The sequence below is a fragment of the Papaver somniferum genome, chromosome 3 (genome assembly GCF_003573695.1).
Source record: "Papaver somniferum cultivar HN1 chromosome 3, ASM357369v1, whole genome shotgun sequence".
Classification (NCBI taxonomy): domain Eukaryota; kingdom Viridiplantae; phylum Streptophyta; class Magnoliopsida; order Ranunculales; family Papaveraceae; genus Papaver; species Papaver somniferum.
In genome coordinates, this window is record NC_039360.1 from 12,102,615 (window position 1) to 12,119,907 (window position 17,293).

At 37.4% G+C, this 17,293-nt stretch overlaps 4 protein-coding genes across 5 annotated transcripts; 2 read left to right on the plus strand and 2 right to left on the minus strand.

Annotated features, from left to right (window-relative positions):
- The first annotated feature begins 6,136 nt into the window (after window positions 1-6,136).
- Window positions 6,137-8,646, plus strand: LOC113360931 (F-box/kelch-repeat protein At3g06240-like). Of its 2 annotated transcripts, none has more exons than XM_026604354.1 (3): window positions 6,137-6,530; window positions 6,658-7,742; window positions 8,334-8,646. In XM_026604354.1, the coding sequence occupies exons 1-2, from the start codon at window positions 6,454-6,456 to the stop codon at window positions 7,712-7,714; spliced, it is 1,134 nt and encodes a 377-aa protein (XP_026460139.1). In that variant the 5' UTR covers window positions 6,137-6,453; the 3' UTR covers window positions 7,715-7,742; window positions 8,334-8,646. The 2 variants fall into 2 exon arrangements, with proteins under 2 accessions (XP_026460139.1, XP_026460140.1); XM_026604355.1 differs by having other exon boundaries at window positions 6,661-7,742.
- Window positions 8,647-8,981: 335 nt separating this feature from the next.
- Window positions 8,982-10,101, plus strand: LOC113360933 (3-oxo-5-alpha-steroid 4-dehydrogenase 1-like). The gene has a single exon (XM_026604357.1). The coding sequence runs from the start codon at window positions 9,040-9,042 to the stop codon at window positions 9,847-9,849; it is 810 nt and encodes a 269-aa protein (XP_026460142.1). The 5' UTR covers window positions 8,982-9,039; the 3' UTR covers window positions 9,850-10,101.
- A 13-nt stretch (window positions 10,102-10,114) lies between these two features.
- Window positions 10,115-11,572, minus strand: LOC113360932. Its single transcript, XM_026604356.1, has 2 exons — window positions 11,263-11,572; window positions 10,115-11,058 (listed from the first exon to the last, which is right to left on the minus strand). The coding sequence occupies exons 1-2, from the start codon at window positions 11,568-11,570 to the stop codon at window positions 10,197-10,199; spliced, it is 1,170 nt and encodes a 389-aa protein (XP_026460141.1). The 5' UTR covers window positions 11,571-11,572; the 3' UTR covers window positions 10,115-10,196.
- A 1,037-nt stretch (window positions 11,573-12,609) lies between these two features.
- On the minus strand, window positions 12,610-13,623 carry LOC113359019 (uncharacterized acetyltransferase At3g50280-like). Its single transcript, XM_026602717.1, has 2 exons — window positions 13,135-13,623; window positions 12,610-12,942 (listed from the first exon to the last, which is right to left on the minus strand). Exons 1-2 carry the CDS (start codon window positions 13,621-13,623, stop codon window positions 12,610-12,612), a joined length of 822 nt encoding a protein of 273 aa, XP_026458502.1.
- Window positions 13,624-17,293: the final 3,670 nt, after the last annotated feature.

The following is a 17,293-nucleotide window of genomic DNA, read 5'->3' on the forward strand; positions in this document are numbered from 1 at the left end:
CATGGTCCTGTGATGTTCCATATTTGGAGTTGGGTGTTAAAATCCTGTTAAATGTTTGAGTTAATAGTTAATTATGTTATAACATCTAATTGGCTGTTAGTAATTAAGTGTGGTGATATACCCACGTGTATGGATGAGATGATCACTGGGGTTTTTATATATGTTTGGTAATCATCTCTATCAATGCCTCTGTTTTGTGGTTGAAGATTATCAATGAAATAGTAAAGTTGTAGGCAGTATTCTCTGAGTATTTGAGTTACTCCTCTATCCACTTTTATCATCTTCTATAAAAAATCAAGACCATAACAAAAATATCATGCATATTTTTTATGTTGTCGAAAGTTTTGGTCTGGATTCTTTAAAAGTTAGCCGGAACTAATGAGAATGAAATTGACAACCAAAATTTACATAATGGAGGTTGATCCATTTCCATTTGACAAGTTTTTTTTCAACCCTTACCAACATTTTAGTTTATACTTTGTAGTTTTGTATTGTCTGAATTGAATTTTTCAAGAAGTCTATTATTGAATTTTCCAAAACCATTTGGAACAGAAGCTTGATCTTTCTTTTTGTATTCTTTTCGGTGGGACATCAGAACTTTCTTGAAGTAAGAGAATGTTTGGATACTAGAAGTGGAGGAAATACTTCTACGTTAATAGACTGGAAGGGTAAAAATTTTGTCAACAAACTCCATCCGGACAGAAACACACACAACAACTAAGTATGAAAATTATTAATGAACCGTCTAAAAAACCACTAAAAAACCATCCACTCTTAAAATCTCCCCCAAAACCCGTTATTCCGTAAGGAGGGGACCACCCGTCTGTGAGTAAACGATTTTGCTGGACGGTTTTTATGGTGATCCGTCCAGAATTATCCAAATATGTGAGACAGATTTGTTGTTTTTTTGTTTTTTTTATTTAATAGGAAAAGAAATTTTATTGAGATAGAATCAAACGATTATATCCAGTTTCTATCTAATGAGAGTTTTAAGCCACATGGGAAAAACAGAAACCCACAATTCTGACACTCTACTTGTCCTAGCAGTTTTTGCTAAACAATTTGCGACTTCATTTGACTCCCTAGGTATATAATTGCACTTCCACACTTGAAATTGTTTTAACATCTCTTAACAATCAGAGCACTATTATTTGTCCATCTAATCGACCCAACACTACCATTTATTGCATTAACCACATTCTGAAAGTCTCCTTCCAAGTGTAGCCACTCCACTGCATCCCCCTTAGCCCACTTGATTGCTTCCAGTGCCGCTAAGGACTGTGCGTGCTCCTCATATTTTGTTATGCGTGGTATTGATACTGCTCATGTACACTCCCCTGCATCAAAAAACATAGTTAGCCCTATAACCATATTTTTGTTTTCCTTCATAAAAAAGCATCAAAATTAACTTTTACAAAATTACTATCTGGAAGTGCCCATGGTATAACAGTACGAGCATGTCCAATGGACAAATTACTTACTATTCTTCTGACTGAATTATTTTTCCAGTTATTTACATCTCTGTTAACTTGCCTAACAAAAAGATCAATTTGAATCACTGCACCATCAAAAACCACTGTCCACCTAAGTTTCCAGACATGCCATAAGACAAACTTATAAGAGTTATAAAGTTATTTTGATTCTCTGCAATTGTAGTTGGTCCATTAAACCAATCTGCAATCCATTCCTTCAACGACCTAATTCCCACAACACCTGCAAAGTTAGGATTAACAGCACATAACAAGTTTTTTTTAACCTGACAGTCAACAAACAAATGATACGAAGTTTCAATTTCATCTCCACAAAGTGGAAACTTACTGTCTATATCTACCGCATACCTAGCAAGTTTTTGTCTAACAAGAAACAATCATTTACACATTTTCCACAAAAAATATTTAATTTTGTGTGGAAGATCAAGCTTCCAAAGATTCTTCCATGGAAAATCAGGTTGTTCATTCCCATACAAATCAGAAATGATGACTCTGTAAGCAGATTTAACACTAAAAATTCCATTATGGGCTGGTTTCCATCTCAAAACATCAAAACCTGAAGTAGGAATTCTTATGTTACAGATATCTTGAACTGTATTCCTATCAAACAAAGAATTTAGCAGATCCATATTCCATTTGCATTCATTTGGCAAAATTAACTGACTAACAAATTTTATATTAGAAGATGCATTAGTTGAATCTAGTAAACCAGTTTTATTTGGAACCCATCTGTCTTTCCATATTTCAACTGATTTACCGTCACCAACCTCCCAACAATAGTGTTTCCTAATAATCTCCGGGCCTCGACAAACCCCTTTCCAAACCCAAGAAATAGAATCTTCCTTAACAAAGTGTAGTGGATTATTATTAGGAAAATACTTTTCCTTATAGATCCTAGTCCACAAAGCATCTTGTTCAGTAACTAGTCTCCACGCTAACTTAGCTAACAAAGCAGAATTCAAGTGTTCTGTTTTTTTGATGTTTAAACCACCTAGGACTATTGCCTTAGTAACATTGTCCTAGTTTGTAAAAGATAATCCCATGTTTGATCCTTTTTTGTTCCACCAAAACCAACGTTGTACATCATCCTTTCTATCAGTCAGTTTTTTGGGCATCGGGAAAACCGCTAAATGATGGGAAGCCATAGTTCCTAGGACTAACTGAGTCAAAACAGTCCTCCCATGCTGATTGACATATTTTCCTTTCCAAGTTACTAGTCTTTTATCAAAATTATCCACAAGACCGCTAAAGGTTTCAACTTTGTTCCTCTGAATCAACAATGATACCCGTAAGTACTTATCCTGGAGTCCTAGTTTTTTTATGTTAAGAATGCTAACAATCTGATTAATTGTTCTAGTATTTGTTTTATGGCTAAAAGCTATACCTGATTTGTCGAAATTTATAGCTTGTCCAGAGAACTTACTAAACAGTCGTAGCATATTCTCCAAACTCCTAGCACCCTTCACAGTAGCCCTAGCAAACACCAAACAATCGTCAACAAAAAAACAAGTGACTAACTGGAGGACCAGTCTTAGATTTGGGTGATGCTGGTGCGCCCACACTCCCACCGCACCAAGCTAGCAGGGTCGTAGGGGGCCCTTTTGCGTGTGTATCGGGATTTTCTTTCTTTTCCGTTTTTTTTTGTTGTGTATCGGTTTAGTGGAAACTACCACCACACCCATTTTTCACTTTTTTTCCACTATGAAACCCACGGGCAGAAGGCGCGCCCCCATTCTTGAGGAAAAAACTACTCCCAAACCCATATTTTCTAAAAATTCTGCTTTTCAATTTTCTCCATATCCCTTAAGTTTAAATCTGGTTTCTCTCTTTTAATCAATGAAGAAATTATAATCTTTCTGGTTCATGGAGTTTATTTGTCAGGTAAAATTCTATTTTTCTATTTTTATGTCTAACCATGAGTACAAGGGTTGGAGGCGAGATCTCATAAGGTCTGGACAAGGTGTAATCTGATACCGATTCAATTAATGGATCCCGGTTGTTGCTATCAAATTTATTAGAATGAATTCAAGAAGGACAAGAAGGATAGGTATTTGTCGAACATGGAATTGAAGATGAGCGAGAATCAGAAATTGGGTATCAATCCAATTTGGATTTGGTGGAGAACTGATGTATTGCCATTGATTTGATGATGAAATATAGTGATGCTACATCATAATCAGAAGACGAACTTTCTGTCACTATCTTGTCTCTATCTTCTTTCTCAACGACACCGTAAAATATCAGTTTCCATCATTTCTATGGATAAACTACTTTGTAAGGATTTCCAATTGCGATTACCAAAATTGAGAATTATTTTGTTCATATACTTCTCTGAAGTTCCGCAAGAGAGGAACATTTTGTGCTAATGGTGCTCTCTCCCTATCATATACATTGTTTACCTTAACTTCCTTGTCATTCCCTTTTGCTTCTTTCGACGGTCCCCATATAGATGTTGAGAATTATAAGAGTTGGCTCTAGTGGCGGTGTTTGAAGAAATTGTGGAGAAGAAAAATTAAATTTCGTATCGATGATTACGAGTTTTAGAACCGGAAGAAGATAGAAAAATCTATTAGTTTTGTTTGAACTTGAATTAGCATAAGAAGACAGTGAAGAAGCTACTTTTGATGGTGGCCGTGAATGGTGTTGACTGAAGGAAACACGTCAAGTGGTTACGTTGCTAGTGAAAATGGAAGACATGGGTTTGCTATTGTTGTTGTCTTACTGATTTTACGAATAATCGATTTGTTAATGTGTGAAAATGTAATAATTGAGATCGCAGGAAAGCTCATAAAGAAGTTTAAGAAGTATAGAAGACAAGGTGTTTGCTGCTATGCCTGAATGAGACTCGGAGTTGGTAGCTTCAGACGAACCAAAAATGTTGGTGTTCATGTCATCCAATGAAAATGGGTTTTGGTGAAATTTCTCAACTGAGAAACAACACAACAACAACTGACTTTTGGTGGGTCTATAATGTGTCTGCTGGTGTAAGAGAGATTATGAAGAGTTTCGAAGACGAGGTGACTGCGAAGTAAGATCGTTCAACAGCTAGATTTGGTGGCTGTAAATACAGTGTTGTGTAAACGGAGATGATCAGCTCGAGTTGTGCTGTCAGAGATAGAAGTGCAGTCGGTGGTGGCAGTTGGCTATATAGCGGCTGTATGCAGTTCGTGTTTTGTGAATGGATTCGAGCTGGTGACAACAACAAAGGAGAAGGTAATACGCTGAGAAGATGGGTTTGAGGGTCTTGTTTGGCGTTGATGGTGATAGCTTGGACGTGACTGAGATGATTTATATGAGATGTTGGCGCTGTCGTATAGAGAGCTCGGACACGAGAATTGAGTTGTCCTTGATGGAGGAAACAAGAAAGCAGGTGTTGGTGTTAGAGGAAAAAAGGTGGTGATGAAATGGTTCAGGTGGAAGGTGTTGCCGCATTGAAGTAGGTGAAAGCTGGTAGTAGTGGGTTGTATAACTTGTCATGCTCCTCAATAATATCTGTATAACCTGTCATGCAGTCGAGAAAATGTGCATTACCTGTTATGCAGTCGTGCAAATGGATGCATAACCTATTATGCATCTAAAAAATTTGTTGCATAACTTGTTATGCAGTCCAGAAAACGGTTGCATAACATGTTATGCAACAACTTTTTTGTCACTATCGGAACCAACAAAAACAAAGACTGCATAACTTGTCATGCAGCAATAATAATATCTGAAAATGGATGCATAACCTGTTATGCATCCGAAAATATGGCTGCATAATGCATTATGCATCGAGAAAATTGTTGCACAATCTTTTATGCATCAAGAAAATTGATGCATAACCTGTTATGCATCCGAAAATATGGCTGCATAATGCATTATGCATCAATTTTTTATGTACGCACTAAAATCAACCAAAACAATGGCTACATAACTTGTTATAAATGCATAACTTTGTTATGCAGATGCATAATTTGTTATGCAGTCGAGAAAATGGTTGCATAATTCGTTATGCGCCTGCAGAATGTGTTATGCATCTTTTTTGGTGGTTGCATAATGGTTATGTAGTCAGTTTCCGAAATTTTGCCTAAAATGATGATCACCTCCAATTTTTTCGTGAAAAATAAAAATTTGATATTGTTGTTTGTACTCGTTGCGTACCTCTCTTAAAAAGATTCCCAACGATATAAAATTTGTAAAATTCCAAGGCGTGAATTTTTAGATATGTTATATCCAAGTTGCGTTGCCAATTATACCCCTGATGCATAACCCGTCATGTGGATGCATAATCCGTCATGCAGACATTTTGAATAATATAATTATGAGTGTCACGGATTATGGATGTCACTGTACCTAAAATTAATTATGGACCTGATACTGAGAATATTATTATTTTTGGGCCTGCGCCTAATTTTCCCTATCGGTTTATGATACTGGTGCGCCGACATTCCCACCTACCAAGCTAGCAGGGCCGTAGGGGGCCCTTTTGCGTGTGTATCGGGATTTTCTTTCTTTTCCGTTTTTTTTTTGTGGGGTCGGTTTATGAAGCTTTTTACATAACTGACACGCAAATCAAGGCGGGAGGAGGGAGGGAAGTCGACTGAACCTCAAAGACTTCTTCTGAAGCTTGTCCTGCTGATTCTGACCTCTCTAATACACACACTCTTCCTATCTCTATCTCTATTTTACATAAAAATTATTTCTTTATTTCTAAATTTCATTTTCTGTTGTAATCGAGGTACTAGGACTTAACAGTTGTTTGTTTTCGGTTTTGGGTTCATTTTTCTTGAGTGCTAAGATGCTAAAATCATGGGTTATATTTGATTTGGGTTTATTAGATTTGGGGGTTATTTATTTAATAAAATTAGGGTTTGAAATCAAAGAACCAGAACTTGAAAAAAAATATGATGCTTTGTTTCTTCATTAAGTACATCTTTTGTTGATTTATTTTATTTTTATTTTATTTTTACTGTAAACGCAGGAAATGGAGAAACTTCAAGCTCAGGACATATTAATAAACATCTTTATAAGGTTGCCAGTGAAGTCACTCTTACGGTTCAGGTGTGTATCGAAAGCCTGGTGCAAGTTATTGAAAGACCCTTATCTTGTGAAAAAACACCTTGCTCGTACAATTGAACTGCATAAATTCAGTGTAATGATGCACTCAGATCCTGGTTTTTTTTGGTAGCAGCACATATTCTTTAGCTTATGATCCATCTTCATCTACATTGAGTAACTGTGTTCGTATAAATTATCCTTACAAAAAAATTGTCGGAATTACGTTTTGGGGAACCTGTAATGGCTTCATTTGCATAAGCCCAGGGGGTGAGGATGTTGTTGTCCTTTGGAATCCGGCTACTATGGAGTACAAGGAAGTACCAATTGAGTACCCGGATGATGAATTTTGCTACGTCCATCATGGATTTGGTACTTATAATGATGAGATTGACGATTTTAAGATTGTAAGGTTTGAGGGGGTTGATGATGAATATTTTTGCGAAGTGAAGGTATATACACTGAAATCTAATTCATGGAGAAGACTTGAGAATATACCTTATCAGCTTTCTCGAGGAGACATGGATATGGCTCAAGTAATTATAAATGGAGCTATGCATTTTTTAGCAGATACGGACTCTAAAGGTAACAGATTAGTCATAGTCTCTTTTGATTTCAAAGATGAAAAATTCGATGAGATGCCCCTTCCCAGCTTTTGCAAGGACTATGAAACAAGTTTGTGTTCGTTGGGAGATTCTCTTTGCTTAGTTGGTTCTATGTTCAATGAGAGCCATGTTGTTGTATGGGAGATGAAGACGTATGGAGTGACTGAATCTTGGGCCGAACTCTTCACCATTGACCATGAAACTATCGGTGATTACTTTAACCAGCTGTTTCCGCTTCAAGTTGTCAAGAATGGCAAGATTTTATTAGGATATGATGACGGGGAAGTTGGTTTTCATCTGGATTTGTATGACATACAGCGTGGGACATCCACAAATCTTAAGACTCATGCTGACCAGCATAATTCGTTCGCTGCTAGTACCTTTGTCTATGTGGAGAGCCTTGTGATGCTTAATTCAGGTACTTATGTTGGGCCACCAGAAATAGACTCAGAAGAAGGCTCTGAAGAAAATGATGATGATGTTGGTAGAGAAGCAGAAATAGATGACTTCAGAGACTGGGAAGGTGACTTTGAAGAAAATGATGACGATTTCATTGATGAAGAAGATTTCAATGACTTGTATTGAAACCAGAAGAAAAGACTGCAAAGATGGGGTGAGTATCTTGTGCACTTGTTAACTTAAGCCACTTAGTATCTCATATATTTGCCTAACCAATGTGATCTTAACTTGTAGACATTCTTTATGCTACTACCGAAATATGCATATGCTAGAGCTGTTTTGCTTAGTTACTAAAACTTTACCGTTTCAAAGACAAGCGTGGATTCTTTGGAACAAACTTCTTACATAACCAACTTTAAAGTAGGTTTACTACTTAATTTGATGATATAATTTCATCGTTTTTGTTCTAGTCAATACGTAGTTTTGTCTGCTTTATTCATGCCATCGACAGTGAATGTGTTCGCTCCAAAAAAAAAATTCTATATCAAATTACTGAATTAGCTGTTTTAGGCTTGGTGTTACCGAATAATATTATTCTGTTTTGACATCCTAGACAGTAGGTTGTGATACTAGAAACTATCTGGACATTATTTATGACATTTGTATGTGTTTTTAGTTTTTATTCAGTCTGTCCAGTTATGGGTTTACAGAACTAAATTGAAACTATCAATATTCACACATTTATATCCGTCCTTTCTTGTCACTATTTTTTATAGAGTTCTCAACAGTTTTGCACTCCATGCAGCTAGCGCAAGAACAATAGATCTGGATAGCCTTAATCCAGGTCCTCATGTCGGGCATGTAGAAAGAGGAAACTCCGAAAATTATGATGGTGATGATGATGAAGATGAAGAAGAAGAAGAAACAAAAAAAGAAAAGGAAGAAGATCTTTAACATAATAACAAGACAACCCAGAAAATGTGAGTCTTAATTGCACATTATCAAACTATCAACTGAAGTGTTCTTCCTATGTTAGTTGGTGCTTTTGCCTTTTCTTATTTCGTAGTTATTTCCTTTGGTACTTCGATGAGAACTTATCGACTAGCGTATGGTTGGAGTGTGAACATGGTAGGTCTACAGATTTGTGTACATACCTATTTGCAATGTCAACCATTCAGATTTCGAAAAGGCGTTTTACTCCAGCTGTACTTGATTTTTTTTTGATTTTTTGATTTAAGCTTTTATTATTATTTTTTTCTTTTTTTTATTGAAGCTTTGCTGTATTTGATTCTGATATCGCCAAACCGCCCAAATCCAATAATACCAATATGGTCATCCCCTCGTTTAACACGACTCGACAATAATGCCAATAAACTCTTAAACAAGCACTCGGACAACTACTGCCGAAGCCTATTTATATCTCTTGTGATCCAAGTTGTTACCTCATCTTACCAGAGCTGAGCAGCAGCTAGAACAAAAACAGGAGAGTAGTATATATCATATATTTGTTCATGATGTCTTTGTTTGAAAATAACTTTCTGTTTCCACCACCACCATCAATATACATGTCAACCATGTCCGTAATCACTCTCATAGCTTTAGCGAATCTTGGATTCTCAGAGCTCAGAGGGAAACATCTCCACTACTCAAAATTCTGGAATGTTGGCAGCGATTCGAAAGCTGTTAAACTCTCTAGCAGAACAGGTATGCTCATCTTGTACACACCGGCTTTCGTAGCAGGTGCCGTATCTCTCTGGCTTTGCTTTGATACTCATGACTTGAGATTCTTGTTGGTGAGTTCTGCTCTTGCTTTTCATTTCTTCAAAAGGGATATCGAGGTTTTGTTTGTTCACAAGTACAGTGGAGGCATGGTGCTCGACTCAACAATCCTCATCTCTCTAACTTACTTCTTCTGCTCAGTAAACATGATTTATAACCAACACTTACTGCAAGGTGTTCCAGACCCAGAGATCGATCTGAAGTTCATCGGTGTCGCGTTGTTTTTGGTGGGTATTGTTGGGAGCTTTTACCACCATTGCATACTTTCAAATCTAAGGAAAGAAAAGAGTGGTGGAAGTGATAAAGGGTATAAAATCCCTAAAGGAGGTCTATTTGGAGCTGTAGTTTGCGCACACTATTTTTTCGAAATTCTAACGTTTATCGGGATCTCGTTGATGGCTCAGTCATTGTACCCTATCTGTTTCGCTATCGGAGATACATGTTATTTGATAGGAAGGAGCTATGCAACTAGGAAATGGTATCTTTCTAAGTTTCCAAACTTTCCTAAGCATGTCAAGGCCCTCATCCCTTTCGTTTTTTAGATGCGTAAACTCCAAAATTCAAACTGCTATTATTGTTTTTCTTTCTCTCTTTGAACATGTAAAAAATATGGCGTTGAACTCAGATCTCTGGTATTATCACCCAATAACTTTACCAATGTACTACAGTAACATATGCACATGTGTAACTGTTAGTCGCCCTGTGTAACTGTTAGTCGCCCTGTGTAACAATGTGGCTATGTGGTTTCATATGCATCTCTTACGTAATAGAATATTAAATGAATTTGCAAGTGCCATGAACAGAATAATTATTAATGCTTTATTTATTGATGCAAGTAGAGGAGGTAAGCACGTAACAATATTTAGGTTCTTGCAGAGATGAAGTTATTTCATGCCCATTTGCACTGAAGCTGATGAACATGTTTATAATCACAAGTAAAAACTACAGCTCCACTCATTGTTTTCAGGACAAATCTTTCCACCAACACAAAACAACCAAATCTCTCCCACCCTGCATGATTTCCTTGTTTGAACTCTTCCACATGTTCCACTCTGGCATCTCTTTCTCCATCTCCTCCTATGAACCCTCCCTTTTCCTGAATCAACTTCATTTTGTCAACAATTGCTATACTCAACCCGAGAACATTGTTTTCCTCGTTTCGTATCCAATGAATCCCATCAGTCCCGTCGTGGTCCATGTTATCCATGGTAGCTTTCATCCCGAATAGCTTGACTGTTTCTTTTTTCACATTTGTGCTCACAGTCACGGCGTTACTATGCGAGTAATAATCATTTTTGCACTTATAAATTGCTTCCCAAAACTGTTCAAGAGTCATTTCGTAAAACAAAAAAGTTTCTAATTGGTGTCTCAGATCTCCATCCCTCATGAACACAGCAGGGCAATACCATTTCCCGATAGTCACAGGCGGCGAAGAAATCTGACTGCCACGTAACGGGAAATTAAGTTCCGGTAAAACGCTGCGTAGAGAGAAATTAAGACCCAAAGCTTGGGTTAACTGGCAAAGCTTTGAATCTGATTTGTACACATTCCACCCTTGTGAATCCCTAAGGAAACCTGGAAGAATGCCATCAGGAACGACCGACTTAGCAACAAAACCACCATGCTTCTGTTCAATCTCTACTATTTGATATATGTTTCTGTGATTCAAATCTTTGGGTTTAACATCCTTAATATATTTAGAGCAGAAACAAGTTCCCATATCCTCCTGTCTTGAACATGTAATTGCTTGCCTACAAAAATAATGAATATCATCAGAACTTAATAAATGTTGCACGCAGAACACATAATAAATATTGCATGCGAAACACATGAAAAAGAGTAGTAAAGTCTTTGGGTGATGATATCAGTGATCTGAGTTAGAAACTCGTCAGCATCAAATTCTTTAGCGATAAAAAAAAAGCAGAACACAAATAGAAACATAGCTAGGTACTTACCCTTTGTGTTTGCCATATGCTCTTATAACGTAGTATTTGTTTGAAGACAAGGGTTGATCAGGAACAGGTATGAACCAAACTTTTTCCCATTCGATATTCCGATAATATCCTACCCCTTTTCTGTAAACAACGTTTACGAATTTGTTGTGAGGAAACAAGAATCCTCCTTTAACATCTTTGACCACTGATTCTTCTTCATTGTCTGTGATGAAAAGATAACCTGATGAACCATGAGCCTCAGCTGGTGGAAGCCATGATAGCTCATTAGAATTCTCTCGGTACAATGACAAAGGCCTCGTTGCATACATAGCTTTCTGTATCTCTCCTTCACACCCTTAATTCTGATCTATTTATCTTTGTAATGTCATTAGTCTTACCAATTAATTTTAATAATAATACTCTATAAGTTGAGGCAAAGGAGTGAGGTGCTTGGGAAATTTCAGTATACTAATAATTAATCTTCTTTGTTAATCTTTGTTTATCCAATAATTAGAGTCTTTGCAAATTAATTTAGTGCGTGGAAGTGAGTGCTGGGCATTTAACCATATCCAGGTTAGGTGAGTGGTGGTTTTCTGGTTGATTTTCCAGAAGACCGGAATATTTCACAAATATACAAATATGCGTGTAACATGTAACGCGTAGAGTGTGGTCGTAAATTAGCCATCTCTTTCATCCATTTCTAATATTTGACCAACATTTTTTTTTTCTTCTTTTTCTGAATCAACTTATCTGGATCTGACTGAAATCGTCGTCTAGATCTGACTCGGTGTATTTATTTTTTTAACTCAAAAAGATGAGAGTCATTGTAAGAGACACAATGCAAGTAATAGAATGTTTTTACACCAAGGAACAGGTGCTAAGCTTTTTAATGCATGCAATGAGTTAACACACTACTTATGATTGAACGCTTTCATAAGGAGGCAAGACAGTGACAAACTCCATGAATTCAGCATTATTCTCCAGAGCTTCAAATATCTCGACTGAAAGACAAGCTTGAATTTCCATACTCCCTTCAATTGGTCCAGGATTCGCTGAAAGAACTCCATCCTTTTTGTAAGATTTTCCAGCCCTCGTTGCAACGGGTCTTCCCCAACCAAAATCGTTGCCATACATGTTAAACCTTGGGGAAGTCGCCGTGATCAACAAAATGCGTTTGCTGTTACTAGATGATGATAGGGTGATGGCTTTATTAAGAGGCACCGATGGAATCGGATTTTCGATCCATGAATCCCAAGAGCTTCGAATTGCTTCGTCATTGCGGGACATAATCACCTGGTTCAGTAACGCAGCTCCCCATCCGATTCCTCGTTCGAGCAGCTGACCGACCTTAACGGTTACGCGCCCGTCTTAAGCCAAGTTCCCAAAGTACTCTTGGCACACAGGTGGCTTCAATCTATCTCTGTTGCCTATAGCTACTAAATACGTAGTCTCATCATCCTGATCTAAACACCTAGCTCTCGTTACAGCTACCCAAAAGTGAGCCAGCAGAGCTTGTAAAGAAGAGATTTTTGTACTAGTACTTTCCTCTGCAGAGATGCACGAATTAGCCTTTGCTTTAAGTCTAGCTATGTTCTCCGCTGTGAAATGAAAACATTTCGATTCCAGTTGCGACGTATTGGCTGCAGCAGTAGTACTGACATATGTTTCTTTGAAAGATTCGCAATCGATGGAGAACGGGAGCTGAATGGGGATGCTCACGCGCTCTCCGGAAACCAGCGTTCGAGGAAAGGTACGCGTGAGATATGATGTGTTGTTGGAGCTTCTCCAGAGATCTCAGACCATGAATTAATGAAATGCCATAACGACGTACCATCACAAACACTATGGTTCATGCTGCAACCGATGAAAGCCCCGTCAATCAGTTCCACTTACTTGGATAGAGAGCAACGGATTTGACAAACCCTCATAATTCATTACACCATTGAGTGAGAATAAGGATTCCTGAACTACTCGAGGAACGTACACTGGATCGAGAATTTCGCCTATGGTTACATGATCCGCAATTGCGTGAATGAATTCTGCACCCACAGAGTTGCAATTTATGTAAACAGAGGATGATGCGTCGGCGTCGACATTATCATGTTTTCTGACAGCAAGACGACCGGCAAGAGGGAAGAAGTGGTCGAGTGTGAGTGCAAGAGACGTTTTTAGTCGAGTGACGACGGTTTTCTTATCTTCTTCTTTGCAAGAGCAGAGAAGACCTCTCTGCATATATCCAACAGGTAGCACCATGATATCCTCTTTACTTAACTCAATACACTCATCACTCCCGGAAACGCCTGACGCCTTGCTGCTGCAATAAGTAGCTGGTCTGATTACGTCCGTCGAAATGTAACGAACTTCTGCGCAACTCTTACTCATTCTCGATCGAGATTTGGAACTTCCAAGCGTCAGAGAAAGTGTTGCAAATCGATCGAGTATAAATTAAGAAAGTTAATGATTAAAATCGAGCATTAGGTGGGCGTATATAATAAGTGAAATCTTCAAGTAGATTCAATCATAACTAAATATTCAAATCATATATGCTTCAATAAAAATAAAATATTCAAATCATATATTCAAATGATCCCGAGATGCACACTTGCTAATAAATTAGTCTCATGACCTTTCAAGTACGAGACATTAGTAGTACTTTAGTAGTTGATTAAAAACAAGAATCTTATTTCTTTCTTACACACTAAAAACAAGACAGACCTGCATTTATACATGTCCTGACTAAGACAATAGATGTTAGAACAGGACAGGCTGTGGACAGCTCACACTCAGCCAATAAGAGTCATTTCTCACACACTCAGACACAGTGAGAACTCTATGAGACTCTCAGTACTATTAGCCCCCCTCAAGCTGGAGGTTGTTACTGGAGATTACCTTCAGCTTGTCTCTGAGTATAGAAAACCTTGGTCCTGCCAGTCCCTTGGTGAGAATATCTGCAATTTGATCCCAAGTTGAAATGTATGTGACCTGAATGTCTTTTTTCTGGACAAGTTCTCTGACAAAATGATAGTCAATGGACAGATGTTTCATTTTACTATGAAATACTGGATTAGATGACAGAGAAACCGCACTTTGATTGTCACAAGATATCAATGGTGGAGCAGGAAGCAAGAGATGAAGATCTTTGAGTAGCTGACAAACCCAAACAATTTTAGCTGTGGTATTGGCTAGAGACCTGTATTCTGATTCAGTAGAACTTCTTGAGACACTACCTTGTCTTTTGCTAGACCAAGAAATTGGATTAGGACCAAAAAACATACAAAAACCTCCTGTAGATCTTCTTGTATCAATTGATCCTGCCCAGTCAGCATCACTAAAGCCATGTAATGTAAGAAGACCTTTGGAAAACAGTATACCATAATCTAGGGTGCCTTTGATGTATCTTAGAATTCTCTTGGCTGCAATAAAGTGTTGATCAGTAGGAGCTTGCATATAAAGACATACCTGATTCACAACAAAACCAATTTCAGGCCTTTTCCAAGTAAGATATTGTAGAGCACCCACTAAAGATCTGTATTCACTTGGATCTGCTAATGGAGTACCAGCTGAAGCAGTGAGTGAAGTAGAGAGGGAGACTGGTGTACTACAGGGTTTAGCACCAGTCATATTGAATTTCTCCAATAAGTCCAAGGCATACTTAGTTTGACTAAGAAAAAGGTTATCTGAATTTCTTTTCACCTGAAGACCAAGAAAATAATGAAGAGAGCCCAAGTCTTTGATAGGAAAGTATGTCTTAAGGTGATTGATAAACTGAGAAATATACTCAGTTGAATTCCCAGTGATAATAATGTCATCTACATAGACCAGAAGAACTGTAATCCTTGATCCAAACTTTTGAAAAAATAAGGAAGCATCTGCCAAGGAGGGTTTGAAGTCATGAGTGAGAAGAATTTGTAACAATTTATCATACCAAGCTCTGGGAGCTTGCTTCAGACCATATATGGATTTATGTAGTTTACATACATAATGAGGCTTGGTTTGATCAACAAAGCCTGGAGGTTGTTGCATATAGACATCTTCAGCTAAATCCTCATGTAAAAAGGCATTACTAACATCTAATTGTTTCATTAACCAGTTGAAGTGAACTGCCAATGAAATGATTAGTCTAATAGTTGTTGGTTTGGCTACAGGACTAAAGGTTTCTGTGTAGTCAATTCCTTCTTGTTGATGAAACCCTTTGGCCACCAGTCTAGATTTACATTTATCTAAAGAACCATCAGCCTTATATTTGATTCTAAACACCCACTTACAGCCTACAACATTATAGGATGGATCTGGTGCAACAAGTGTATATGTGCCTGCATCCTTAAGGGTTGTATGTTCTTCTTCCATAGAATGTTTCCATTGAGGTATTCTTATTGCCTTAGAATAACAAGTAGGTGTGGGTGATCAGAAGTAAGATTTGCATATAGAACATACTTTGTATTAAAAACTTTGGGTTTTAAAATACCTCTTTTACCCCTTGTTACCATGGAGTGTGAATTAGCCAGTGAAGAAATACCAGAAGCTGAAGTATGTTCAGAAATAGTTGTAGTGGATGCATCAGATGACTTAACAATGTTTGAAGGATCAGTAGATAAAGTATCAATGGATGCAGCTGGTGAAGTTGATGTTGCAGGTGTTGGTACAGATATCTTGGCAGATGGAGCTGTAGAAGCAGTATCAGTTGGTGCTGATGAATTTGTAATGCCAGGAAGTAATGTATATGAAGATCTCAATGGGAAGAAAGTCTCATTAAATACTACATGTCTGGAGATATATACTTTCCCAGTTTTAATATCTAAACATCTGTATCCTTTGTGCATAGAACTGTAACCAATAAAAACACAGTGTACACTCCTTGGTTGGAGTTTATGTGTAGTGTAAGGCCTTATCCATGGAAAGCATGATGAACCAAAGGATCTGAAGAAGGAATAATCTGGTTTCTGACCAAACAACTTTTCAAAAGGAGATAAGTAATCCAAACTTCTAACAGGCAGTCTATTAATAACATAATTGGCTGTATGAAAAGAATCAACCCAAAAATTTTCTGACATACCTGATTGAATTAAGAAAGTTCTCCCTGTGTCTACAAGATGTCTATGTTTGGACTCAGCCAGTCCATTTTGTTCTTGAGTGTGAGGGCAAGAAACCTCATGAATAATTCCATGTATACTAAGAAATTCTTGTAGTGCATTATTTATGAATTCCCCTCCTCCATCAGTTCTGATTTTAACAATTGAAGTATGCAGTAACTTTTCAGTCATAGATTTGAAATGTAGAAAAATATCTTTGAATTCAGACTTTTCATACAAAGGAAATATCCAACAAAATCTTGAATAGTCATCTATGAGATTAACATAATATCTGAAACCACTTGAAGAGATTACAGGACTAGGACCCCATAAGTCCATATGCACTAGTTCTAGTGGAGATTGAGCCCTATGTGAAGATAAAGTAAAAGGCAATTTATGACTTTTCCCTATATGGCAGTCATTACAAAATAGTGGTGTTTTGACTAAACTAGACAGTTGCATATCTCTGCACACTTTTTGAAGTACTTGAAATGATGGATGAGCCAACCTTTGATGCCAAACTGAAGCCGAATTATTGTTGCTGAAGAAAGCTTTATTCTTAGTAGACTTGGAAAAATTTACTGGATATAATCCTCCTTTATGTGGTCCTTGTAAAATGATCCTCCCAGTTGAGTAATCCTTAACAACAAAACCAATAGAATCAAAGGTAATAGAACAGTTGTTATCACTAGTGAATTTATGCACTGATAATAAGTTTTGAGATGATTTTGGAACAAGAAGCGCATTGTTTAGATTAAAAGAATGAGAGGAAGCTGTTTTAGACACATGACCAATATGAGTAATTGGCATACCTTCTCCATTAGCTGCTTGAATCTCATCTGCCCCTTCAAAAGATGTTGCTTCAGGCAATTCAGATTCATCATTAGTGATATGACTGTTTGCTCCAGAGTCAGCATACCAAGGATTTTCACTCATGATATTGGCAGTAGCAAGCATGGCACTGAGATTGTGAGGAGTATAGT

Coding starts and splice junctions, on each gene's coding strand:
- LOC113360933 (XM_026604357.1), top strand. CDS start 9,040: ATGATGTCTTTGTTTGAAAATAACTTTCTGTTTCCACCACCACCATCA.
- LOC113359019 (XM_026602717.1), bottom strand. CDS start 13,623: ATGAGTAAGAGTTGCGCAGAAGTTCGTTACATTTCGACGGACGTAATC. Junction 12,943..13,134: donor ATCCGTTGCTCTCTATCCAA/GTAAGTGGAACT, acceptor ATCCCCATTCAG/CTCCCGTTCTCCATCGATTG.
- LOC113360932 (XM_026604356.1), bottom strand. CDS start 11,570: ATGTATGCAACGAGGCCTTTGTCATTGTACCGAGAGAATTCTAATGAG. Junction 11,059..11,262: donor GCATATGGCAAACACAAAGG/GTAAGTACCTAG, acceptor TTATTTTTGTAG/GCAAGCAATTACATGTTCAA.
- LOC113360931 (XM_026604354.1), top strand. CDS start 6,454: ATGGAGAAACTTCAAGCTCAGGACATATTAATAAACATCTTTATAAGG. Junction 6,531..6,657: donor AAGTCACTCTTACGGTTCAG/GTGTGTATCGAA, acceptor TTTTTTTGGTAG/CAGCACATATTCTTTAGCTT.